The following is a 24,716-nucleotide window of genomic DNA, read 5'->3' as shown; positions in this document are numbered from 1 at the left end:
ATTGCATTTATGTAATTATGCTGAATAAAGGCACATAAATAAATTGCATTTATGTAATTACGCTGAATAGGTTTTCCTTATTTGTATCTCAAGACACGTTAAGAGGAGACAGAGAACTTTTCCTGTGAAGTCAGCAATCTAACTTCCCAGTTTATATATTTGATCACAATCTCAATCTGGATGTCTTAATCCATATTTCATAGAATAGAGTAGAATACATCACAGTAAGTACTCAGATTATATATTAATCATCTTAAGTATCCTCTTATACAAAAGAGAAGGAAAGAAGAAAAATGTGTTTGCGAGAATACCTGCCATTCAATTGCCACAAACTCACTAAGTAGCAGCAACCAAAAAAACTGAGCCTAACAAATGGTGACAAATGGTGCTCCTCCGCAACTGCTACAGTTCAGATTTTGGTATGTAAACTGCAGACCTCCCTTTTGTCACACAAACAAGACAATCTACCATATACAAGAAGGTGAGCTTACAACATTTAATACATTTCCATATTTGACAAGAAGATTTGCCTCAAAGCCAGTCTTCCAAAAAGCACTCAAAAAATAAGCACGTGCCTCGCTAGTCCTTTAAAAACCATTCTGAAGTAGCCAATCTGCCCTACAAATGTAGACAGTAGGCGTAGAGGGATTACACCAAAAATTCTTTCCAGCTCTACCTATAACACTGCTAAAATTTATGACTGTAGTCCCTACTAGACAATCAATGTTTAATACATTTCTTCACTTCCTGGAGAGAATTGTCTACCTGTCGCTATCCACATCCTTAAGGAATCACCAGAACCCCACCGCTGAGATGAAGAATTTCAGATCAAAGGTCCTCTCATGCCAAACGTTACATATTCCCACCCAACACTTAAACCATTCATCTTTAATTAGCAGAGAACTACTATCTGATTATTTACCAGTTATTCCAATAAATCATGAATTAAAAATATTTAAGTTAATTTTTAGAAGTGTGGCACACTGCATCATTGATACATCTCCATGTGTCAATCTAAGTACTACTACCTAAAGACCACAGAAAAACCCATCCAGTAGATTCGATGCAGAGACATTCTAAAATAGTTCCCACACCCTTCCATTTGTCTCTGTAAATTCAAGCTCATCAGAGGCTTAAATCTCCTTCCAAGAAGCTGCTACCTCTCATTTCTCTCAGCCTGAAGTCACAGATTGTTCACTCATGTTGCTCCACACCCTTCCTCACCTGTTTGTGTATGGACAGGAGTGGGGAGAAAGATTTATACTTCAAAACCCTGGCACGCTTCCATCTCTCAGAACCCTACCTGCCTGGATTTATTAAAGTTACTTACATCTCAGGTCCCACACAGTAGGCACAAGGCAGGCACTGGAGAGAAACATGGAAACTAAGCCAAGACAACACCTTCTGTCCCTCAGCTTCACCTGAAACTCACCAGCTGTAGCTGTCCCAGTGACCCAAACAGCAGCAACATCTGTTCATTGGCACAGACATCAATTAGTCTAAATCTGGCCATGTTCATACCGGCATCCAAAATGGGGTGGCTGCATTTCAGCTTTCTTTTCAGAACAGTCCTTGGCCTGTGCTAACTGGTAAAGCTTCAGCAAATATAGACCAAAAGCATGACAGGAACCATCCTAATAACAGTATAGATAATTGCTCCCCCAGGCTCAGAAACCTTCCCATTATATATGGAAATACTGTCAACATCATCTTCATTCTCAGCACACGGAGCCCACTGTGGCTTAGTTAATGGGCTCCTGCAAACCACCTGGCTATTCATTTCACCGTTGCAAAAATAAGAAGTGGAAACTATTGAAAGTCTTCAAAATTCATTTCTAATCAACAACAAAAAAAAATCTAGAAGTTAACATGCAATAATTATAATTTAATGTTACTGCCTGATATCATCACAGGGCTGTGGTTTAAGCCATCTGGATACATTTACTATCTACTTTTATAGTTTACACACACAAAAAAGCTATGACTTCCTTGAGTTTATAATGATTGTTCCTGGAATAACTGCAACAGTCTTATTATCATCCATATGTACTCTCATCAAATCCACCTTAACATAGTTTCTCCCTGGCAAATATACATGGGTATGTACGCGCATTCTCAGATGCATGTAAAAATGTACATGCTTTGCCAGTCAAAAATAATGTAGAAATAAAGGCTTCTGAAGAAATTAAGAACAATTACCAAACACAGCAGTGAGTCTCTGACGCTCCTGAATGCTATTTAAAGCATGACAGATAAGCAGGTGGCATAGAAGAAAAGAAATTTATAAAAATTCCCCCCCTCACTAAATAGAACATGAATGTACTGGAAGAAAAACAGTGCCATCTACTGACAACATCGGGTTTTACTCATAAATGATGTCTCCCGACGGATTGATTTGTATCAGTTTCTCTATGCAAAACTATCATTATCTAAAACTACAGAAAGTGTCCCATGAACCACATTGTGGCACAGAACTGTGAAATTATATGCATTTTGTTATAGTACCATTCATTGCAAAAACTTGCATGTTTAACTCTGAGCATCACAAGAGCTGTAAATGATTACCAGAAGTTACCCAGTCCCCCCACTTCGTTCAAGGCTTTACCTCTGCCATACGTGATATACTTTTGTCCAATCTGATTTTAAGTATCTCCAGTGAAGTATATTCATACTCCCTTCCTACACAGCCTATTCCAGTATGTATCTCTGCTTTTAGAAAATTTTGCTAGCACTCAAACCAAACGTTTTTCTAAGATTTAAGGTCTATATTTCTAATCCTATTAAAACCACATTCTCCCATTCATTTTCAACAGCCTTTTACACACATGGTTCCCCCTCCTTTCCAGCCTTATTTGCCTAACAATTCCAATTTGTCAGTCATTCTGTATTATCACAATTTGCAGACTATCATTCTTTGTCTCTCCTTTAAACTCAATCCAGTTTGTCCACATCATTATCTAAAAGCAAGCCACAAAACTGGACACAATAATCCAGCTTGGCTTTTCTGATAAGAGATGGAAAATTAGTTCATGTATCCTGTGTGCAATGACAGGTTATGAAGCTTGTAATGCCCAGCTAACGTTAATGTCTAGCATACCTACTACTGTTTCCTTAACTGTACAACATCTTTTCCAAGGAAAAAGATACATCACACTCTTCCGATCTTGCGAAGTTACTTATCTCCCTATCTTTGCATGCCTAAATTGCCAAACCAACCTTTTTTTTTTTTTTTGGACATCCCCCTCAGCAGCCACTAACATTTCTGACATCACCTCGGTTCTCTAATTCTTTAAGGCATCCTAGGATGAAGTTTTTGGGATAAAAACATCTACGGTTGTAACAAGGAAAAAAAAGTAGTTTTTCACAAAATCGATTTCACCTATATATTAAGAAGCTGAACCACAGCTAAAAAATGTGTCATCAACACACCCTTTAAAACTTGTACGAGTTTTTAAGTTGGCTATATAGGTGAGACCGTGTTCTCAAAGCTGTTGCATTCACTTTGTCCATAAAAGACTCATTTTAATCTTTCCAAGGACTTGCATTATGTTCAGATGTGTTTCTAAAGAAAACTGACCAAGATTCTGTTTTTAACACTGATTCCTCTCAATGAAGGAAGAATAGCCTTATCAAAAAAACCAAAACACCCCCCAGAACCCCAACGCTCAATCAAGAGTGATCTCCTTCCCAAGTTTCATCAGAACTTGCAATCTTCCAGAAAGAAGAACTGTTAGGGCTTATCAATACAAGAAACCACACTAATATAACTACATAAGTACTTTGTTTTTTTTAATCATCTAGTTATTTCAGATTGACTTCTTGGTTAAATAATCCACAATCTTTGAATCCAACTTAGTTTAAAACATGTTCCAAATGCCATAAATTAAAACCAAAAGACTTTCTTTGCCCCTCAAAAATGAGAAGTTGTTTCTCCTCCTCTGTTGTCAGGATGTAACCTACTTTTGGCAAGCACACCGCCCTCCAGCTGTCTCTTGCATCTTCTGCCAAAAGGATCAAATGCTCACAGCCCACCTGCAGCTTTCTGATAAACTTCAGAAAACAGTTATACTATTACTATAAAAATCTCCCACACTGAAAATCCGATAAAATCTAACAACAAAATAAGCACCTGAGTGCTTATTACTGACTTTAGTTCTTAAAATGACTGTCTTTGAATTGGTTATGGTTTGTCACTGAATTTCAAGTATATGGCAGAGAACTTTTCTGTTTAAAATTTAAGGTCCACCTTCCCAAAACTAGACAGAATTTCATTTTTATAGCGGTAATACATTATATATGGGATATTGTAAATTTCATCACCATCACTTCATATGTTAGTCACCTTATTCACATGTTATACACCTAGTATGAACAGGTCTGTACCTGACAGTACATTGTGTTGTGTCATATTTCAATAAAAAAATGTTTAAGTTCCAAAAAGCATTAAGAAAAAAAAGCATTGTAAGCATAAATAATATAAGTTTAATTCCTGCTTATTTATCCCATGTTCAGCAATACTGAGCAATGGAGAAAAGCAAATACATTTTTTTCCAGAAGCAGCAAAGCAAAACACCCTTGTGAAATCCCAGCAAGCCTTCCACTCACTTCAGTGGAACAGCAGCCTCTCTCCCTGACTTCACAGGCAAACTTACCCTCTTTCAAGCCAGGACAAAACCAGAAAGAGCATGAATAATTTCTAACAAGACACTTAAATAGCCAAATCATAGTTACTAGGCAAGCGTGGCAATTATAGGAAAAGAGTTTTACAACTCTGAAAAGAAGCAGGACATGAGAATACACACCGGTTGGTTATTTTTGACTACACACAGTGTTGTGTCAAAGTATTTACAAGGAAAAGCTGCAATCAGTGGCAGAACAAAGACCACCAGTGACGATGTTCTGAGTAGAGGGTGCTCTATACCATGTAGCCTTACAGGTAACCGACACGATTTTGTTATCAAGCATTGGAGAAAATCGGTCAGTGTTAAGACAGAGTCGAAGTGAAAGGCTAGGAGTAAAGTTTGACGGAGCCATCTACTTTCTCCATGGTGCCAATTCTTGCACGCTTTGTTGATTTATTTTTTTTTTGTGCAAACCGGCAACAAAGTTCACACTTAACGAATAAACGTTCACGCTTGGGTTTTGTTGTTTTGGTTTTTTTGTGGCATTTTTTTGTTCGGTAGTTTTGGGGGGTTTTTTTGGTGGTTGTTTTTGTTGTTGTTGTTTTTTTGTTACAGCCAACTAAAACGCACGTTCGCCATTGTACCTCATGTGCAGTATCCCGATGAGCGTGGCGGCCAGCTCGGAGGACATCCTGCCCATGATGCAGCAGCGGCTGAGGCAGGCGAGCAGGCTGGCGGGCAGGCAGGGCAGAAAGTACACCAGCTGCACCAGCCGCCGCTGGGCCTCCGCCGGCAGCAGGACCAGGGTTCCATCTAGCGGATCTACCGGCACACAGAGAGGGAATCAACATGCTAACGTTCCAGTTAGTTCTTAAAAAACACACACACACACACACACACAAAAACTGTCGCGCTTTGTTGCGATTCCGCGGGGCGAGCGTCTCGCCTGACAACCCTGCAGGGACCCCGCTCTTCTCTAACTAATCTTGTTTAGCGAAGAGCTTCAGCACCCACTGAAGGGAGGACAATGTAATTAACACTGAATGGGGCAGGGGAGGAAGAGAAGCAATAGTACCAGAAGCATATTTCACAAAAGCTGAAAAGCTTCTACTCCATCAGATTAAAGTCCTGCTAACCTGAACTAAAGTTTTTTACCTTTTTACTAGACTTTAGGAAATGACACACATAGTTCATTTCAACCTTTATTAGGAGGGACTGAACCAACCCCCACCCCTGCCCCCCCCACATAGACTTTACCTTCACCTAGGAAACACCAGTATTTTCCAGGTATTGCAACTTCCCTGCCAAGTGATGGACAAAATTCATTATGCTGTACTGTAAAAGTCTTACCATATATTCGAGCAGCAGTGGCTTGTAAACTTTGTAATAATTCCTTGTTCGAACGAGAAGCAGCAGAGTGAATGATGTCAATCAGCTGATTCGAAAGCTCAGGGTTTCTCAAGCCAAGCAAAGCAAGTTGCTGAGGTAAACCAGCCAACCAACGAGATAGAACTTTACTTCGACTTCTAAAGAAAGAGGGAAAATTAGTTGGGGAAGAAAAAAACCAAACCAAAACAACAAAAACCCCCACAAACTTAGTCTTTCCAGTCTTGACTAAGTTGCTTTAATGTCAGGTACAATTAAATTGCAATAAACTGCAATACTGTGATGCGCCAAGAATATTTCACCAGAAGATCTGAGCACATTGGTGTGCTAGTACAGTTACTTCAGAAGTATTTATTTGATCTGTAGGTTTTGCACAGCATATTTTCCATTCTTTCAGAAAGTATTTGTGTGAACTGACCATATGCTGGCAAAGCAACATTTCCATTTATCATTAGTTTTATCAGTTTGTATTTAATGAGTTATGAGTCAGGCTAAAAAGACATGAGACTACTACACCCTCGATACCACTGAACCCCCCCAATCAAGCTACTATTCTTTACACCACACTTTCAAATTCAATTCTACCTTTGCTGACATCTTGCTTGTCAATTCTGATACCTCTTAAAGCAGAATGAAAAACTAGAACTGGTGCCACACAGCACCAAACAAACTTATTAACAAAGTGTATTGCATGAGACACTCTCCCCTTGTCCATGCAGTCACTCGTGACAGAAGTCCCTCATGTCGGTAAAGCGTGATTTGCTCTCACATACATGCTAGCTTGCTCCTGATTAACTGCTTGTCCTTTACGTGTTCACGTATTAATTCCAAGCAAAGGCCTGCATGACCTTTCCAGGGACTGAGCCAAGGCTCATCAGCCTGGAACTCCCCAGATTTTCTTCAAGATGGGTTAACAGCAGTCTTTCTCCAGTCATACAGAACCTCCCAGTCACCATGGCTTTTCATGGATGACAAACAGCCCTCTCACTTTCACAAGACAACTTTCTCAGCACCCTCGGGTATATCCCTGCAATCTATCTGGCCCATGGATTTCACTACAATCAGCTGATCTGATTCTTCACTTGCTAAATTTAAAGAGGTTTTTAACGCAAGATCTTACTTGCTCTGCAGGAACGTCTAGCTTCTATTGACCTTACCCAGAGCCTCAAGCAAGCACAACTGAGGTGTTTTGGCCAAATCAAATGTGAGAGGAAGGAATCCGTAACTTAGGTTGCCCCTGCAGCTCTTACAATTTGGGCTTTCTTGAGCATAAGTAACTACAAATAAAGTCAACTGAATGAGGTATCAGATGATCTTGTTCAAAGATTACAGTACTTCCATGTATCTTCTGCTACACCTTAGTATCTTTAAAAATTACACTTGCCTTTTTTCCCCCAAAAAAACCTTAGTACGCAGGCAGCATATAGAAGGAGAAAGATCAATCACAGGATTATTGTTTGCAACTGCCTGGTTGAATTTTACATTAAAAAAATCCTGTTAGTTGCCAACCGCACCAATTTTTGTTTTGTACAAATACACCTCTTCCCTCTTCTACCATTCCCTCAGGTAATCCAATTCTTCTGGTTTATTTCTCATCTCCTCTGTTCAGGTAATGCTTCTGAACTATACGTCACCAGAAAGTTTCTGTCGGCATGCTCCTGCTTTGTCTGCCAGTCATTAATGATAACATGAAGTTTAGGTTCAAGAGAGTTCCGAGGAACTGTGTAAGCAGACTCTCTCCAGTTTTACCACTCCCACTGTTGTCACCTCTGTACCGTATCTCACTGTATACACACACACACTCCTATTCTTTAAGTGAGATGCCATCTTTTATACCAAATCCAGATTGCATTACCTGCCTCTAAAGGTAATAGCCAAAGTTCTTACTATCTGTATTTTCACATACCAGTTCTCTCAAGTCTCTGGAGTAAAATTTACCTAATCCTCCTCTTTTGCATTCATTTGACAGCATTCAGCTCAATTTTGTTTACAGAACTGATGTTTCCATATCTGAGGACTCTGACCATCCCTTATGTTTGACATGAATTATAATAATCGTTATTGAAAAATGTGACAAGACATTATTTATATTGAAGGACAACCTGAATTAATCCCAATTTCAGACCCACTTCTTCCTTTATCCTATAGTGTGAAGGTTAAGAAGCTTTTGCTATTTTCCCATCCTATGAAAAAAATAATTCAGCTTGACATTTAGGAATTGCTATTTCTAACCTGCTTGTCAGAAAACTAGGAATGAAACCAGTCTGCTTATCAATTCCTTTTTTCCCATTCTCTGCAAGTGCTGTTTATCATAAACACTCCCTAAAAACTGGTCAGGAAACAGCAAAAAAACTTGGACAAGCTCTTCCCCAGCCTAAGACTAATTTTCATTTGTATTTATGACTTGATTCTCCAGACCTCCTTCCCCATTCCAATCAATTAGCCTGTTCATACTTCAGGAAACTTGACTAATTAGTTTTTTTCTTTCCATTAAATGTCTTTGGTACTGAGCTTTAAAACTTGACAACATCCATTATAGATCTGCTTTCATTTAACCTTTCTAGCTCAAACTGAAACAATCTTATAGAACAATCTGCCCTTTCATGGGCTAAAATTTCTATGGCACCCTGGCTTATCAAATCAAGTATCATTTATAAACCAAAAGCATTTCATCAGCTTACTACTAAAGTGATGATTACATGAAAGAAGCTGTCGAGTATAAATCAGGAAGTTCAAAGTAGGTCTTTGAAGGTGTCAACAAGAGCAGCATAATGATGATAAAAATTATTTCATTTTCAAAAGACCTGACAAAATCCCTCATAAAAAAACTTTTTAAGGAAACAAAGTATCCATAACGTAAGAGGGAAGGGCCTTGCATAGAGAAATTAATTGTGTTTAACAGTAGGAAAAGCCTGGAGAAGAGACAACTGAAGTGAGTGAGTTGGAGGTAGGCTCAACAGAGGTCTCAAATCACTCGACATGCAAATGGTGGATAGGAATAAAACGTTTGCTTTCTCTTCTCACAGAAGAAATAGGTGCTGCTATCAAATGAAGCTACAAGGAGCCAGGATCAAAACAGAAGAAAGTTGGTCTTCAGACAGCTGAGCTTTGTCACTCCTTGCTAGAGGATGTAGTTGCTCCTGATTTAGACAGGTCCAAGGAATGACCAGAAAAGCTCATGGAAAAAGACATCCACTGAGTGATACTAAATACACAGAAGCTCTGCACAGTGAGGAAGTACAGGCTTCAAATGGTTGGAAGCTTAGAGTATCATGGAAAAGTAATTCTTGCCTTCTTCCTATGTGCCATCTCACATAGGTCAGTCTTTAAGGCAGGCTGTAAGGCTGAATAGCCTCTTTAGTCTCTACCAGTATATTTATGTATACGTGTGTGTATACACACACACTGTGTGACTATGCATATGTGTGTAGCAATTAGAGGTGAAGATAACTAACATCAAGACCAAAATACTAATTCTGAACCTTGTAATATATCAACCAAGTTTTCTTTCACAGGGCAACAATAGGCCAAAAGCTCCTACCTAGCCTTTGAATCAGATACACCTAAAAAATAAACAGCTTCACTTAAATGTCCTTGGAAAATGTTCCAACATGAATTCTGCTCCTCTTAGACTGCTCTTGACAAGCTTCTGAGAGTAAAAAAAAAAAAAAAAAAAAAAAAAGAAAAAAAAGAAAAATATTAGGAGAGCAGTCACAGGAGGCCTGAAGGAGATATGACATCAAACTGAATGGAATAACATGAATGTCATCCAGGATCTATTGTGCAGTCCACATCTTGAAGAAATGGGAAAAAAACCCACCCTAACCCAACAAAACAACACTTGTTTTTAAAGGAAAGAAATGGATCAGTACAGTACACAAACATTATGTTGTCTTAAAATGTCTTGTCAGACATAAGTGCAATTATCCTTTTTGCAAAGAATTTTTGACATTTCCTTCTTCTGTTACTAAAACTGTCATAATTCCACATAGAAGACTAAAAGGAACAGCAAGAAAACTACTGCTATTTGTGTTGTCTAAAAATAGAAAGTTAAAGCTTGCTAGATAGTTAGATGATCACATGAAACTGGATGAGATGCTCAAGACTTCCAGGTAAGTACAGAAAACAGCAGTTATGTAACCTTGGGGAAATTAGTCAGTATGAAAAAGATCTTTTTCACTCTGGGTGAAAAGAGAAGGAAAATAGGATATTCCCAAGCCTTTTTGCTGTCTATCTTTCAAACTCCCTATACTTCTTAGAATGTTCATAGGGTAGTGTTAGATATTTCTGGCTGTAGATCTAGTTACATGTACTCAGGCATTACCATAGCATAAGATTTAACAAAGTAAAGGAGTTGCAGAAGAGAACAATTTTCCCAAAGCTTGACTCTGCTAGTGGATGCTAGTACTTCTGGGGGCCCTGAGGTTTGACTTTTACCCATGACATCTGTTTCTGCTACTAGGTATGATCTTGTGTCCCTCTGCTGTTCTCAAACAAGGTAGGATTGATGCAGACTGATCTGTGTTAAAGGATTTTACATAGCTGGAACCAGACAACTTGGCTGAAAAATACCTTCTGGAAAAGCTAAGACTTGGAGATAATTTGGACAAATCTTACGACAAAAAAGTGTAGTAACAGCAATATATCCTCTTACTTGAAGCAAGTCAGATATCTAATAGATGCATGAAACTGGGAACCCAAAAGGACAAGAACATTTTCTTAAACCCAGTCTCTTTAGAACCACGCACCCAAAACAACAGAAGAATACTTTTCTTAAAGAGAGTAAGTACAAAAGGCTAGGCAGGCACTATCAGAACCACCAAAGGCATTAAGTCACAAGTCCATGACCTCGGGCTGAAGTAATGGAAATGCTCCATAGCTATACCTGCACAACCTTGACACATCTACTGACTACCACACAGCCAATGAGCTTGTAGCAGTGTACTTCAAGTTAAATTTTAAATCATTAAGATCTTAATCTACTACTTACATTAAAAAAAAAAAAAAGACAACTAAGCTAGTAAGTATCTCAATCTCACAGAGAACCTAAACTTTCAAATTTCAGTGACACAACGCCAAAACAGATTCAGAATGAAGTTTTATAACATCTACAAAAAAATTCAGTACTCTTACTTCTGAAATAAATATACTATGTTAAAATGAAAAAGAATATGCAAATGTTTTTTACCTGATTCTTTGAGTCCTCAAATCTTCTTTTTGGTAAACTCTGCTAAAAAATTTCAAAAGCAATGTACGAACTGGAAAGAGGAGATTCCTTTGCTGATATAGTGTATATACTGCTTTTATCAAGGGTTCTGTTGCCACTAGAAGGAAAATACATAAAAATCTGAAGTTGTGGTGCTTAATTTTCTGATTTTATGCATACACGCACACACTCACACAGAAGAGCTATAATCTGTATCTGCAACTACCTACATTTAACTCCACAGGGAAGTACCAAAATGTTTTAAAACTACTGGGTAGACTTCTAAACCATTGAAACACCACCTTCGTTTGTAGCTTGTGAAAGAGCCACACAAAAGAATAGCGACAATATGCAAGTGAAAATTTCAGAACTTCGTGAAAACAAGGCAGTGTACAGGTCACAAGGTAGCTGAGAACCATTAAATTCCTGCTTTCCACAGCTGTCTTCCACATCCTTTTCCCCTAGTGCAGCAGCCTGACAGCAATCTTCTCTTTTACTCCTCACCTATGCTCCCCCAAACCTCACTGTCACAGTGCCTTCAGTTCTCTCTATACTAGCCCTTTCTCCCTGCCACACACACACCAGCCTCATCAGCTCTCCATGTCTGTGACCCAGCTGGCTCCAAATCACATTTGCTAATTAACCAGAAAATACATACCCCTCAAGAGGCCACTGGCAAGCCACTGCAAAGAGAACTGCTAAACTCCACCGCAACTTTTCCTTCTCTGAAGCTCTCAGCTATGCATTATCACCAGACTTAAAACAATCACGGAAGTTCTATCTTTATGACAAAATCGGCTAAAACCAGCTGGCAAGTGCAGAAGTTATTACACTAGACTGAGAAACAAATCAAACATTTTCTTTGGAAACCAGATTAAACCACTGGATGTAAAAATCAGCAAAGCATAGAAAAATACCTGAATTCAGAGAAGACAAGGCTGGAAAGAATGGTGAAGCATCTGAAAATTTAAGAGATATATGAAGGGTATGAGACCTGACTCAATTAGTCTCAGAAAAGCCTAGGGCCCCAATGAATTCACTGCTGTCAAGACATACTTGGGTAGCAGCAATCACTTCCCTATCTTCATAAACCAAGACTGGGAAAACTTTGTCTTTCCATCCAGGTGTACAGAGCAGTCTTAATAAATTACGTATTCAAGAACAGATACAATTTTGTGTTCCACACTGAACAGAGCTACTTCTGCTCACAGAGACAAGAATGTTCCATGCTAAAAATGATTCTGGATCCAGTCACGGGCTGGTCTTCATCAGCAAAACTCTTACCAGGGAACATATTTAAGTTATTGTATAGGGGTTCTCACCAAAAGACACACTATAAAAAGCACCTGAAATGGCACGGTCATACTCAAGCATAATGCAGGGAGCCATTTAGATGTTGAAAGTTAACATATTTGTCAACAGAAAAATACATTTTAGTTAAAATCAATTCTAAAGTTCTTCTCATTGCATCAGGAACATCAACCCACTCAATCCACATACTCTTTAGGTGAAGATTCATCTTGGACAGTGTTTCTTAGAACACTGGCTTATTCTTGAGTAACAATTGTATCTTTATGTAGTTTTTAGCTAATTAATGAACTGTTAACTGCACAAATATAATAAGAAGTAAATATTCTAAGCGTGTAGAACATTCAGCCACCTTCCAATAACTCTCTATGGCACGTTTAGTAAAGCAGGTCCTACTATTTGAACTGCTTCATATGAACAGGACAAGTTTAAAAACAGAAGCAATTTAAAAATGTATTCTTAAAAAGTAGTACTTAAAATGTCCACATTATACAGACTTCCAAAATGCAGCCAAAGTCCTCATGATTTTTAACATATTTCAGTTTTAACTGGCACATGGAAAGCCTCCTTCTGAAATGACCAACTGTGCTCTCTTTGTTACTCCAAGAAAATTTATCAAAAATACAACCAGCAGGCAAGCTGCTGCTAAAGTCATACCTGAGAGATGCAAGAAAGGAGCAGACCTCCTAATTAGAGAGCAGATCCAGAGATTGATCTTAAACAATGGAGAGAAATCTTCAGACATCACAGCTCAAAGCTCTTCTAGACATCCACAGAGCAAGGTGGATATGTGTATTCCACCCCATCACAAACAGCTACTCGAAACAGGCAACTCTGAAAAATGTGACTGCAAAGATACCACAATGCTTTTGTGGCATAATGCACGGGAGGTTGACTACGGTTTTATTTAATCTCTCATTCATTATCTCTTTGGTTTTTTCTATCTAAATTTCCCCTCTTTTGACTTCCATTGTGTTGCAAAAAAATTTTTATTGTAATGGTTCATTTCTTCTGTTGCCCTGTCTTCTAAAGACATACCCTTCCAGACCCTTAATCTCAGTGTCAGATAGTTTTTAAACAAATCGGAGGTATATTTTTGGTATGTACCACCTTTTGCAGTATCATCTGACACAATACAGTTCAGAATTTCTACAGCACCATCAAAAAAAAAAAATCAAGGAAGGAAGCTTTTCTTCTTCCACAGAATCACATAATGGTTGAGGTGGGAAGGGACCTCTGGAGGTCATCTGGTCCAACACCCCTGCTAAAGCAAGATCAGATAGATCTGAGTGTCCAGGACCATGTCCAGAGAGCTTCTGAGTATCTCCAAGGATGGAGACTCCAAAACTTCTCTGGGCAACCTGTGCCAGCGCTCTGTCACCCTAACAGTGAAAAGGGTGTCATGATGTTCAGACAGCATCTCCCGTGTTTCAGTTTGTGCCCATTGCCTCTTGTCCTGTCAATGGACACCACTGAAAAGAGCCTGGCTCTCTCTCCTTTGCACCCTCCCTTCAGGTATTTACATATATCGACGAGATCCCCCTGAGCCTTCTCTTCTCCAGCCTGAACAGTTCCAGCTCTCCCAGCCTTTCCTCAGAGAGATGCTCCATTGCCTTCATCAGCTCCACATCCCTTTACTGGACTCTCCCCAGTATGTCCATGTCTCTCTTGTACTGGGGAGCCCAAACTGGACACAGTACTCCAGGTGCAGCCTCACCAGTGCAGAATAGAGGGGAAGGATCACCTCCCTCAACGTGCTGTCAAGACTTCTCCTAATGCAGCCCAGGACACCATTGGCCACCTTTGCTGCAAGGGCATGTTGCTGGCTCATGTTCAGCTTGGTGTCCATCAGGTCCCCCTGGTCCTTTTCTGCCAAGCTGCTTTTCATCTGGTCAGCCCCCAGCACGTACAGCTGCATGGGCTTGTTCCTCCCCAGGTGCGGGACTTCACACTTCTTGTTGAACTGTCAGCCCATTTCTCCAGCATGTCAAGGCTGTATTTCCTCTACAGCTAGTCAATGAATTATAATCTGACATCTAGTCAGGCTTTTAGTACTGCACAAGGATTATCTTGAAGGGATGAGATTAAGTGTCCACACAGATAGAGATTCATGAGGTGAACAGTTTCCTGCTTACAGTGAAACTCCTGAACCTTTACAGGATCAGCAGACAAGATCCATACATACTAATCTCTTGTAATTTCATTTAAACTTTTTTTAAGCTTATTTATTTTCTGCATTCCTGAGGAAAATTATTGCACTAAGATGGCCACTTTAGTTAGTGGATAATGGCTGGTGTTTTTCTATCTGGTAAAAGTTCAGTAGACATAGGAAAAATCAAGGTTTCATTACAAGGAAAAGTGTGAAGTATCTGATTTAATAGTCTAACAATAATTTGGGAACTACTTTGCTGAGTAGCAACTCTTCTGCTTTAGCTCAGCTGGTGAAAGAGGCACATCTCTGACTTTGGACTATTATTTGCCTTCAACAGGAAACTAAATTTGGAGTGCAGATAGGAATGATTAGTTATTATCTTTGTCATCAGGGACATAGGAATAGACAGCTTCTCAATTAAAATGGATTTGGAAGGAGATACAGCTAACTGCCAAAATATATTTGAGGGACATCTGACATCATTTCACCTTACAACACTAGCAATGAAACCTGCTGCTAAGGGCAAAGTATTTTCTATAAAGTCTACGTGGCTGCATGGCTGTAGAATTCATTCCTACCAGACTGGTAAGACACAATAGACCCCTGCCACCTTTAGATTTACAGAAAAATTCCCTTCTTTAAGAAGTCCTACGCTGATCACTTAACTGACATGTCAACCAAGGTCTCATCTGGAACACAGCCAAGTAGTACTTGAAAATAAAAAAAGAAAGTCAAGTCAAAATACTGTACTGGTCCTGCAAGCCACAATGGGAAATATATTTTCTCTGGGAAAAGGATTCAAATTGTACACCTTGGAAAATATTCTACAGCAGCTTCCATCAGAACCATCTTGGCACTTCATGTCATCACAGAACTGGAGCGGTCATCTGACAGGACTCAAGGGAGTCTACCAGCTACATTAATGATTTTAAATAAGGATTGGAATATTAAAGTATCATGCACCTCTACATCCTAGTAATTTTTTTTTTCAATGAAGAAAATTCATCTTCCTGTTTATAAGGGTATCTTGAGAAGTAAAACCAGAAAACAGGTACACAAATATATTAATACTTTGCATACCAAAAGTATGAATTTAACGGCATTCCTAAAAATCAAGCGGTTTTCAATGCTACACACAGGGATATGACCATGAAAAATACTTTATGATGTAACAACTGAGGATATAAGATGAAGTGACCAAAACCCACTAAAATAACTCAAGCTTTTTGTCAGTGCATAATTGCACTTTTCAGATACTACTCATACCTTACCTTTGTTTTGCTGTATTTGCATTAGTCTCCAAGTCACACCAAGCAACCTATTCACCTGCTTGCTATTCAGCTTGCTGCCATCCTGAAGAGTATCTGTCACAAATTTCCTTATCATGTCCAGCCAACCAGAATCCATCTGAAGTGTTGAAGTGCTTGCTAGTGAAACCATTATGTCACACAAGGTTAAGTTCAGTAAAAGATGGTCTACGCTGTTTGAGGATGTCATACAATACTTGTTGCTGGGCAGGGGAGAAAAAAAGAGAGAGATTTAAAAAAAATAAATTTTGTGCCTTTTAATATATGTTACTTCGGTAGAAATTATACTATGTTGAAAAAAAGCCTCTTAAGTATTAAAGTTTTAGAGCCAATACACTTTTTAAAAGTTTTCATATTTGACATTTGGGTACTTGAAATTTTTTGTTCTCCCACCAAAATGACTGTTTCTCATATTTACAGTGGCAGCAACAACCAAAGCTCTAAATTGTATCCCTATGGCTGGTTTATCCCATTTGACATCTATACTCTGGCCTAGCAGTACTTCTAGGTGACCAAAATCAGTAAAGGAAGGCTAAAAAAATTAATCTTTAGTTTTAGTCTCATCTGTGTTTCCTCTTCTGTGAGGAATCACATGGATTTTGTCATTACTACACAATGACATAAAGCACTATGAACAGCATAGAGAAATCCATTTCTGTACTTTTTTCAAAACTCATGTGGAATCAGAAACACATTTTTCACCACCACAGTATTCTGCAGGACCACCCTGTTGCCCTACAGCAGTTTGAAAGACAAAATTCAGGGATATTAAGAAAGGAATCAAGGGTATTGCAGCTTGACATACAATGCTAGAACTTCTCTACATGCCGATTGGTCACTCATAGTATACAAAAAAAAAATATCACAGCTTTTATCTACAGAAAGCTACACAATATGAATGCCTAAATTCAGGACACAAAGTAGAGCTGTGAAAACGAAATAACAAAAAGCACTTTAACCTGCACTAACATAAGTGTAGTCACCCTTCAGTTCAGAGCCAATCATTAAAATATGAGCAAATAAATCTCAACCTGTGGACATCACTTACACATGGCATAAATGCTCATAACTTTTTCGTGTTCAGCATATGTAGATACTAAGCGCTATCAGTAACACTGTGGTAAATTTCTGCAACATTTTGTGAACTGGAGAAGGAAAGAAGCCTCGAAATGCCATGCAACGTATCCAAATGCAGGCCTTTAACCCAGTATCTTGGTAAGTAAGGAAAACAAAAGCAACTATTTTTATTTTCATAGCATGAAGCTAAGTTTCTGGAAGTCTTGAAGTAACAGTCAAAATTCAAACACAAAAAAGTTTCACAGATTATTTTTTCTGCATGTACCCAATAGTATATTTATTTTAAAGTGCAAGAATAGGACAAAACTTAGTAGCAGAGTGAAGATGATCAACACAAGGATGGTTGGTCAGGGTGTCATCTGTAAGACAAGAAATATAGTTGCACTGCCAAACTACTGAGATTTTCAGTTTCAAGGAAGGGTGTTCAGGTCCAAACCTGGAAAAGCAAAACACCTTTTGGCTTTATGAGCTTAACAGCTAAGACTTAGCTGAAATGAAAGCATTTAACCAACAGCTGTGCTGTACTTCTGATCTATGTGCCCTTTCAGGAAGAGAAAATGCAAGTCAAAATACCAAACATGATTTCAGACTCAAGTATACCTGCACAATGGTAGACCCTTAGTATAAAAAGAGTTCTACTACTACAGCTCAATCTGCAGTGGCACAGTTTGCAAGCATTTGAAACAAAGATAGACACCAGCTGATACCCCTTGTACATACACCAGTGTTCTACATGGACTGTAATGGCACAGAATGACTCCAGAACAGACTTCACGTGAATACAGTCTCAACACCTGGGAGCCGAGAGGGGAGACAACCTGCTACTGGCCTGTACCAGAACAAAATTGGTGCACCCACTCTGCTAGCTCAATAGTGAAGAAACATGCGAGTGTTTGGCTTCTCCTGCTCCAGTACTGCTTTGCCATACAGCATAGGCACAATGTGTCCCATCTCCCCTCCTAGCTGGATTTATCCAGCCCTGTAATAAAACATTAGAAGAGCAGATGGAGGTGAAAAAAAATGTTTTAACTATGTTTTCATGTACTTCAGTTGACTGCTGAACAAAACATGCAGAAATATGAAACTAGTCAGACTAACACAAACCACCATTTAGCAATATGCAAATTCCAGATCAAGCATTCAATAAAATACTTGCATTTCTCTAAGACAGCATTTTGATTTCTACTGGAGGCTATTCAGACGACCTCCCATACAATACTTTTACGAAGAACAACCAAAAGTTCTCAATTCAAAGCAATGTACCTTCCTATAAAAACTTCTCTACAGATCTTCAAGGAATACGCAATAGAAAGTTTTCTTTTCCAACATTAAAAATTTAGTACTGGATAAAGCATAACTCACACTGTCTCACTTACCTTACAAAATTAAAAGCTATAACATGACATTGATTTTATTCTTACCCTTTGCACGCATCTTTCTTTTTGTGCTTTACTGTTTCTTGTAAAGAATAAGGAAAATGACGCATGAAGTGGTGCTTGAAATCAACAAGGTAATTCATTCGAAGCCATAGCTCCTGTTAAGGAAAGCAGAAGGCAGACAGTAAACACAGTAGTAAGTGAAATACATCAATGCAATCATCTTCCAAAATCCATTACTGGAATCAATGAAAACCAGGAACTTTAGCTTCTGTTTGCAAGTTTTCATATATATTTACGTTCAGATGTAAATGTGAAGTCCTGTACATGAACCTGAAGGTCCACAAAACAAGGGAGTAAAGTTATGATGCAAGTCAAGGTTGAGCGACAACATTTAATCCAAATTGGACTGGTGTATTTTCTTAGCACATCTTAATGTGGATATATACAATATTAAACTGAGTTACAGATGTGAACTGAAAGTGCTTTTATATCAACTTTATGAGGGTACTTAAAAATCAGAGTGAACTCTGATTTACTTGCAGTGACTGTCCCAAGTTTTCCATCAAGACTTATTCTGACACTGCCTTCATCTTTCCCCATCATTAATGTACTTGTAGTTCAAAGCCCACTGACAAAGTGTTTTCCAGTAGAAAGGCCATCCTTACAGGAAAAGGATTTTTTTCAATACTTAAAAATAATTTTACTTTGTGGGTTAGCAGACACTCAGTCACCATCCCACAGTATCCAGCAGAACTCATCACAAAAAAAGCCTGCGTTGCTATCAGATTGGTCAGGCAGAATATTCTTTTTGATATTCAAGTACTAAGAACAGAGAATGACCATTAAACTATTTCAAAGATTAATAGGTTTCCACTAAACATATTCAGAGTGGTCTTCCAAAGTGTAATAACCACTGTAATAACCACTTTGGCCTGTAAGCCTCAGGGTTGTTAAATAAGCAAAGCTTCCATTTTCAAACTGAGCCATCTGAATGCATTTTTTATATGAAGGTGACTATAAAGGAAAAGACAAAATAAACTGTTTATCTTATCTAAAACACAATATGCTGAAAAAAAAAGGGGGTTTTATGGACATCAGGGGTTTTTTTTTCCCCAAAAAAACCATCTTAAGGTCATAATGCAACTGCATGTACCTAAAACAGCTCACATCTTGACACAGGAACACTCCTTCCATGTGACCAAAATGCAGGCACCCTATTATGGCTAAGGGCAGCAGCTCTGCAGTACCCTGAAGAAAAAGGCTGGGGGCAGTAGGCTGCCACAGGTATTTACCTGGCGAACTGCCTGCTTCTAAGAGGCCCTCTAAAAACGATGAAGAGGAAAAAGGGGAACTGCGTGTTTTGTTCAGACACACTGAATACATACCTCAGACTGTGTATGTTGGGTAACTCTGGTCTAATGGAATGATTCCACAAATGTTTTCCAATAATTACTCTATGCATAGATTTTTGTTTAGCAAATGGACCTACAGCCCTATACACAGGTAAAACAGAGTTGTCAAGACATTCCTTCCAACTACTCTCAATAGCCAAAGAGTGCTCTTTTTCCAGTTTCCAAAATCTTTGGAAGAGCAGCAAAAGTTACAAAAAAATAGCAATTAATTTATCAAAGAAAAAGACAAAATAATTAGGGAAAAAAAACCTTCAAGAATCTTTTCCAAAATTCTTATTGAGGCTTTGATGTGATGCCTTGTGATACTACCAATCATGACACAACAACATAGGTTGCACCAAACAATTACAGGATCTCAAACCACTGTTATCCCCTACCTTTCCAAGGGTTTAGGGTTTGTTCATTTCCACCCCCACACACCCCTGTAAAATTTTTCAATACATAAAAACAAGGAACAAACAACTCCATTCTATGCTTTGTTCAAATTTATATTATAGAGGTTATCTGGGAGACAAAATGTTCCTCTGGTAACACTTTCAGTTTCAAAGGCTTTTGGGCTGTAGCCTGCCAAGAAGGATTCCTGTAGACTACCTGTGATCTCATTGCTCAGTTCAACAGATTCTTTTCTCCAGTAAGAGACTTGACAAAATCCAAATTCTACTGAAAACTTAAGCCTTTTCTGTCTTAATAAAATATTTCCACTGCTTCCAATCACCAAATCACTAGTTTCCAATCAAAACAAAATGAACTGTCATTATTATGCCACAGATCACTTCTCCCTTACCATTTTGTACGTTTCATCATGTCGCTTTGTGAGTTTCCATAATAAATGTATTATACTAAGCACTTGCTGCATAAGCTGCTGAGATTCTGATTCCAAAAGGTTTCCAAGAATGGGAGCTGATTGTGCAGGAGATGCTTCAATCCAGCACTCAATCAGTAATGGAATTATTATCTCAATAAAACCTTTTAAGTTTTCAGCCGAGGACAGGCCTTTTTCTGCACTGTCCATTACACTTGCCAGAGACCTAAATGACAAAACCAAAAAAAAAAAGAAAAAGAAAAAAAGAAAAAAGATAAAGATCACACCTTTAAAAACAGATTAGAGCAATACCACTTTCCTGTTGAGTAACAGGAAAAATTACTTTTTTAATACATTAAAAGTTTGCTTGCTTTGCTAAATATTTCAGTAAGAAAAAAGGGAGTTCAAACCATCTACAACAAACCTGCTCCCAAGTCTCCCTGCAAGTTTGCGCTTCTGTAACAGCTTCTTACAGATTTCAGTATTTCTTTCCCCATTGTTATATGTAAAGTCTATAAAGTGGAGAAATATGATTTGCATTATCATAACACCTTCAGCCAACAGATAAGAATTCTCTGTACTCGGCACACAATAAAATGAAAAACCTTTAAGTTTTAAACGCCTTGAAACAAAATAACGAAACTGACTACAAAGTATTGTCAAATGCATAAGGTTTATTACAGTTAATAAGTTAATAACCATCTCCAGCTATAATAAACATAATGGTTGATCATATTAATAGGAAAAAAAAACCCCAACATTCTGCAAAAAATAGAACTTTGGTTCCCACCTGGTGTTTAACTATAATGCTCTGGAGAGCAACTAGCTGGAAAATTATTAAAATCATCTGATAATGAAGGTAAACAAAAACTATCAAAAATGAAGAGCTATAGTTTAACTTAGAAGAATATCTCCCAGAAAGCAAGAAAACCAAGGACTTTTTCTCCCCTGCCTTATAACACGTTTCATTTGTGTTTCAAAAGGATTATCAATGCAAATGACCAAATCCTGCTCCTGCATAAATTCAGGCAATTTGTATCCATTTTAAAAAGGCAGTTCTTTAAAGAAAGAAACCTTTGAATAATTCCTGTTAATTTTAAGCAATACAGAAGCTTCTGAAAGGGTTTCCATTTAACAAGAACCCTTAAAAAAGAAAAAAAAAAGCAGCAATAATTTCAACTGATGATTTCTGACACTGTTTTCCATGATGATTTTGTTTTCTAACTCACAGCAGGGAATTCCCATCATGATTCTAACTTCCTAACATACATAAAATTGGTACACTGAACCTCCTGTTAAACTCCTTTCTATTTCATTGATGTTCTCCAAGTGTTTTTTCTTTACATATACACCCAAAATAGGATCTGAAAAACTGTTTTCTTTCCACAGATAGGCAGACAAGTTCTGTTTACAAATATTTTCATTTTATGCTGGATTAAAGACATAAAGCAGTTTTTCCTGGTCATCCTGTCACTTCCAAATTATCCAATTAGTTATATCCTTCTATGAAACTACATTTGTCATGCTGTTGCAGTCATCTATAATATGCACATAAGAGAAAATTTTACTCTGTCATTTCTCTCTGGTTGAAATTGGTTTCTCAAGAAAATTACTAAACCAAAACAAATTCAGGTATTAACAAACTGTAAAAGGAGCAGGGAGAAGACATCTACAAAGGAATAAAAAGAAAGTGTGAGACAAATGCAGGCTCTTTTTCAATAAAGGCAAGATTGGAGAGAGAATTTAGATCTCCAGCACAAAATAAAAGGGACAAGTGGAAACATAACTGGTCATAAGAAAAAAAATGATAGTTTTATCTTAATACCTACAACTATCAGACATGTTAAAATTTTATAAAGCTTAGCATTAACTGCAGCAACCAGTGTACACAGTCAGTGTAATCTGGCATATTTGTCCCTTCCTTGTTGCTCTATGTCCCTTCTATGCCACAGACACTGCGGGAAAGACACCAGTTCCTTTCAGACTGTAAAGAGAGTTTAGGGTGAATAGTTCCAACTTAAACATTTAACTCTCAGTCATCTAAAGGCACAGGAGACAAGCCCCACCTTCCAGTTATAACCACAATGAATTCTAAACCATCACTGGACAAGCCAGCTGATACCAAGACCATAACCTCACTGAAAAAGGTTGTCCTGTAAACGCTATGCCATGACAGGACTACACACTTAGCGCCAAGATTCTGAAATGTCAGTAATTGTCTTAAATAGTTCTGAAGTAGTAGTCTTTAATAATTTCTCCGAAAATAATACCTGATATTACAGCAGAGCTCTGGAATTTGAGCGATCTATTTCTGGTGCACAAAAAAATCTCCCCATTAAACAGCGAACAGTGCACGAAACCTGAAAAGTTGGCAACACACACCTGAAGATTCCCACAAAAGTGTTAAAACACCCAAAGATTCCTAAAAAACTGTTAACACACCCACCCCAACTATTTCAGTATTCTTCTGAAACAAGGGATGGAAAAAGAAGGAAGAATTCATGCCAAAAGGGATACTCCACTCAGCTGCCAAAAGCATTTGCGCAAGAATGCTTAGCACAGCTTTCATCTACCTCTGCAAAAGAAGCCGCCATCTCTCAAGAGAAGACTCCTCCAAATATTCAAGGTTAACAACAAAAGCAGTAAATAAAATCTGATTGCCAGTAACAGATGATGACAAAGTATTACTGTCATCTGTCCAGTATGCATTTGATTAGTGCAATAGCCCAGGTTCACTGGAACTGGGAGGGTTTGATGTAAATTAAAGTGTTAATCTTTTTGTCACATATCTGTTATCACTATTCTTTAATGGTAAGGCGGCGCTCAAACTACAAAGCATACTACCTTCACATTGGTATGAAATACTATCGAAGGGAGCTACAAGATATTTGTGTACCCCTTAAGCTGTCATTTTTCTTTAAAATACCAATATTTTTATAAAGCAGGACCAAACAAAAGAAAACTGTGTAATGTATCTGCCATTTGACAGTAAGAGGACAACAGAAATTCAGCAAAGGAAGTCAAGGAAATGTAAGAGAAACAGAAAATAAGGAAACAACTTTCTGCTGCTTAAAATAGGAAAAGTCATTGGAAGTTAACGAGTTTTTATGGCTCAGAGTCTAAGCCAGGTTACTGTCCTCCATTTTTGTGTGCACTGCCAATTGCAGCAAAGAAACACTCAGTACATAAAGTGAACTGTATTTTCCATTTCTATCTGAAGCACAGGTCACACCATACACGTTTATTCACTGTGCTTTGTTTTCCATTTTGGTGCCTCAAGTCGTCTTTGTTTTTTTTCTGCAGCTTCATTTTGTCCTTTCTCAGCAGAAACAGAAGCTCTACCATTTCTCTTCAGCACCACTTCCATCCAGTCCAAAAAAAGATCACACACTTTGGTATCACCACATTTAAGTTGTGAAGGCTTTCCATTTTTCCACACCTGAAATGAGTTTAATGCAAGAAGAAGCACAGTCAGCACATAAAGCAGAGGATATATTCTAATAATCTCCTAATTCACTGTAATCTTTAATTCACACACAGTAGGAAGACCTAGCACACAACAGAAAATAACAAAGTCTTAAGACCATCTTAAGAACCATCCAGCATTCCAAGCTCAGAATCTACACTTTTTACTAAACATTAACACTGCAAACTGATTTTGAAAATCCCTTTCCATAACCACAAGGTTATCAATGAGGTGCCATCACTACACAATGAACTTGCAATATTAAAAAGATACAGGAACTTTAAAAGTTTAGCATACTATTAGTGGTGTTTGGAAGCCTACTTTTTAAAGAACAAAGTTGAAACTTACTTGCAGTATTAGTAATGAGGCCGTCAATACATACACACTGCAATTACTTACTTACGGTTTGGTCAACTCATTACCTATAGTTAGGACTTGACTATTTGTGCATTGACTTCTTTTAACAAAAATACACACACTGTTTGAGATTTTGGAAGTACTCAAGGAGCATTACAGATGTTTTGCACCTCTTATTAGAAGTAAATTCTGTCCTTGCAGTAATGGCCATAGCAGAGGCCTGGGAATGCCTGTAAAAGGCC

The 24,716-nt window shown here is 38.1% G+C and overlaps 1 protein-coding gene across 1 annotated transcript in view; it reads right to left on the bottom strand.

The window, feature by feature from the left end:
* TEX10 (testis expressed 10) overlaps window positions 1–24,716 on the bottom strand; it is a 59,796-nt gene that overhangs the window by 27,243 nt on the left and 7,837 nt on the right. The window contains exons 5-10 of the mRNA XM_075022816.1: window positions 20,634–20,877; window positions 18,480–18,592; window positions 15,946–16,184; window positions 11,197–11,332; window positions 5,973–6,148; window positions 5,267–5,444 (exon numbers count right to left, since the gene is read on the bottom strand). Coding sequence (XP_074878917.1) covers window positions 5,267–5,444; window positions 5,973–6,148; window positions 11,197–11,332; window positions 15,946–16,184; window positions 18,480–18,592; window positions 20,634–20,877 — 1,086 coding nt within the window. The remainder of the gene's footprint in view (window positions 1–5,266; window positions 5,445–5,972; window positions 6,149–11,196; window positions 11,333–15,945; window positions 16,185–18,479; window positions 18,593–20,633; window positions 20,878–24,716) is intronic.

This window comes from Buteo buteo, chromosome 3 (assembly GCF_964188355.1).
Source record: "Buteo buteo chromosome 3, bButBut1.hap1.1, whole genome shotgun sequence".
Taxonomy (NCBI): Eukaryota; Metazoa; Chordata; class Aves; order Accipitriformes; family Accipitridae; genus Buteo; species Buteo buteo.
Note: the sequence above shows the minus strand (reverse complement) of the source record. Positions and strands in the feature narration are given on the sequence as shown.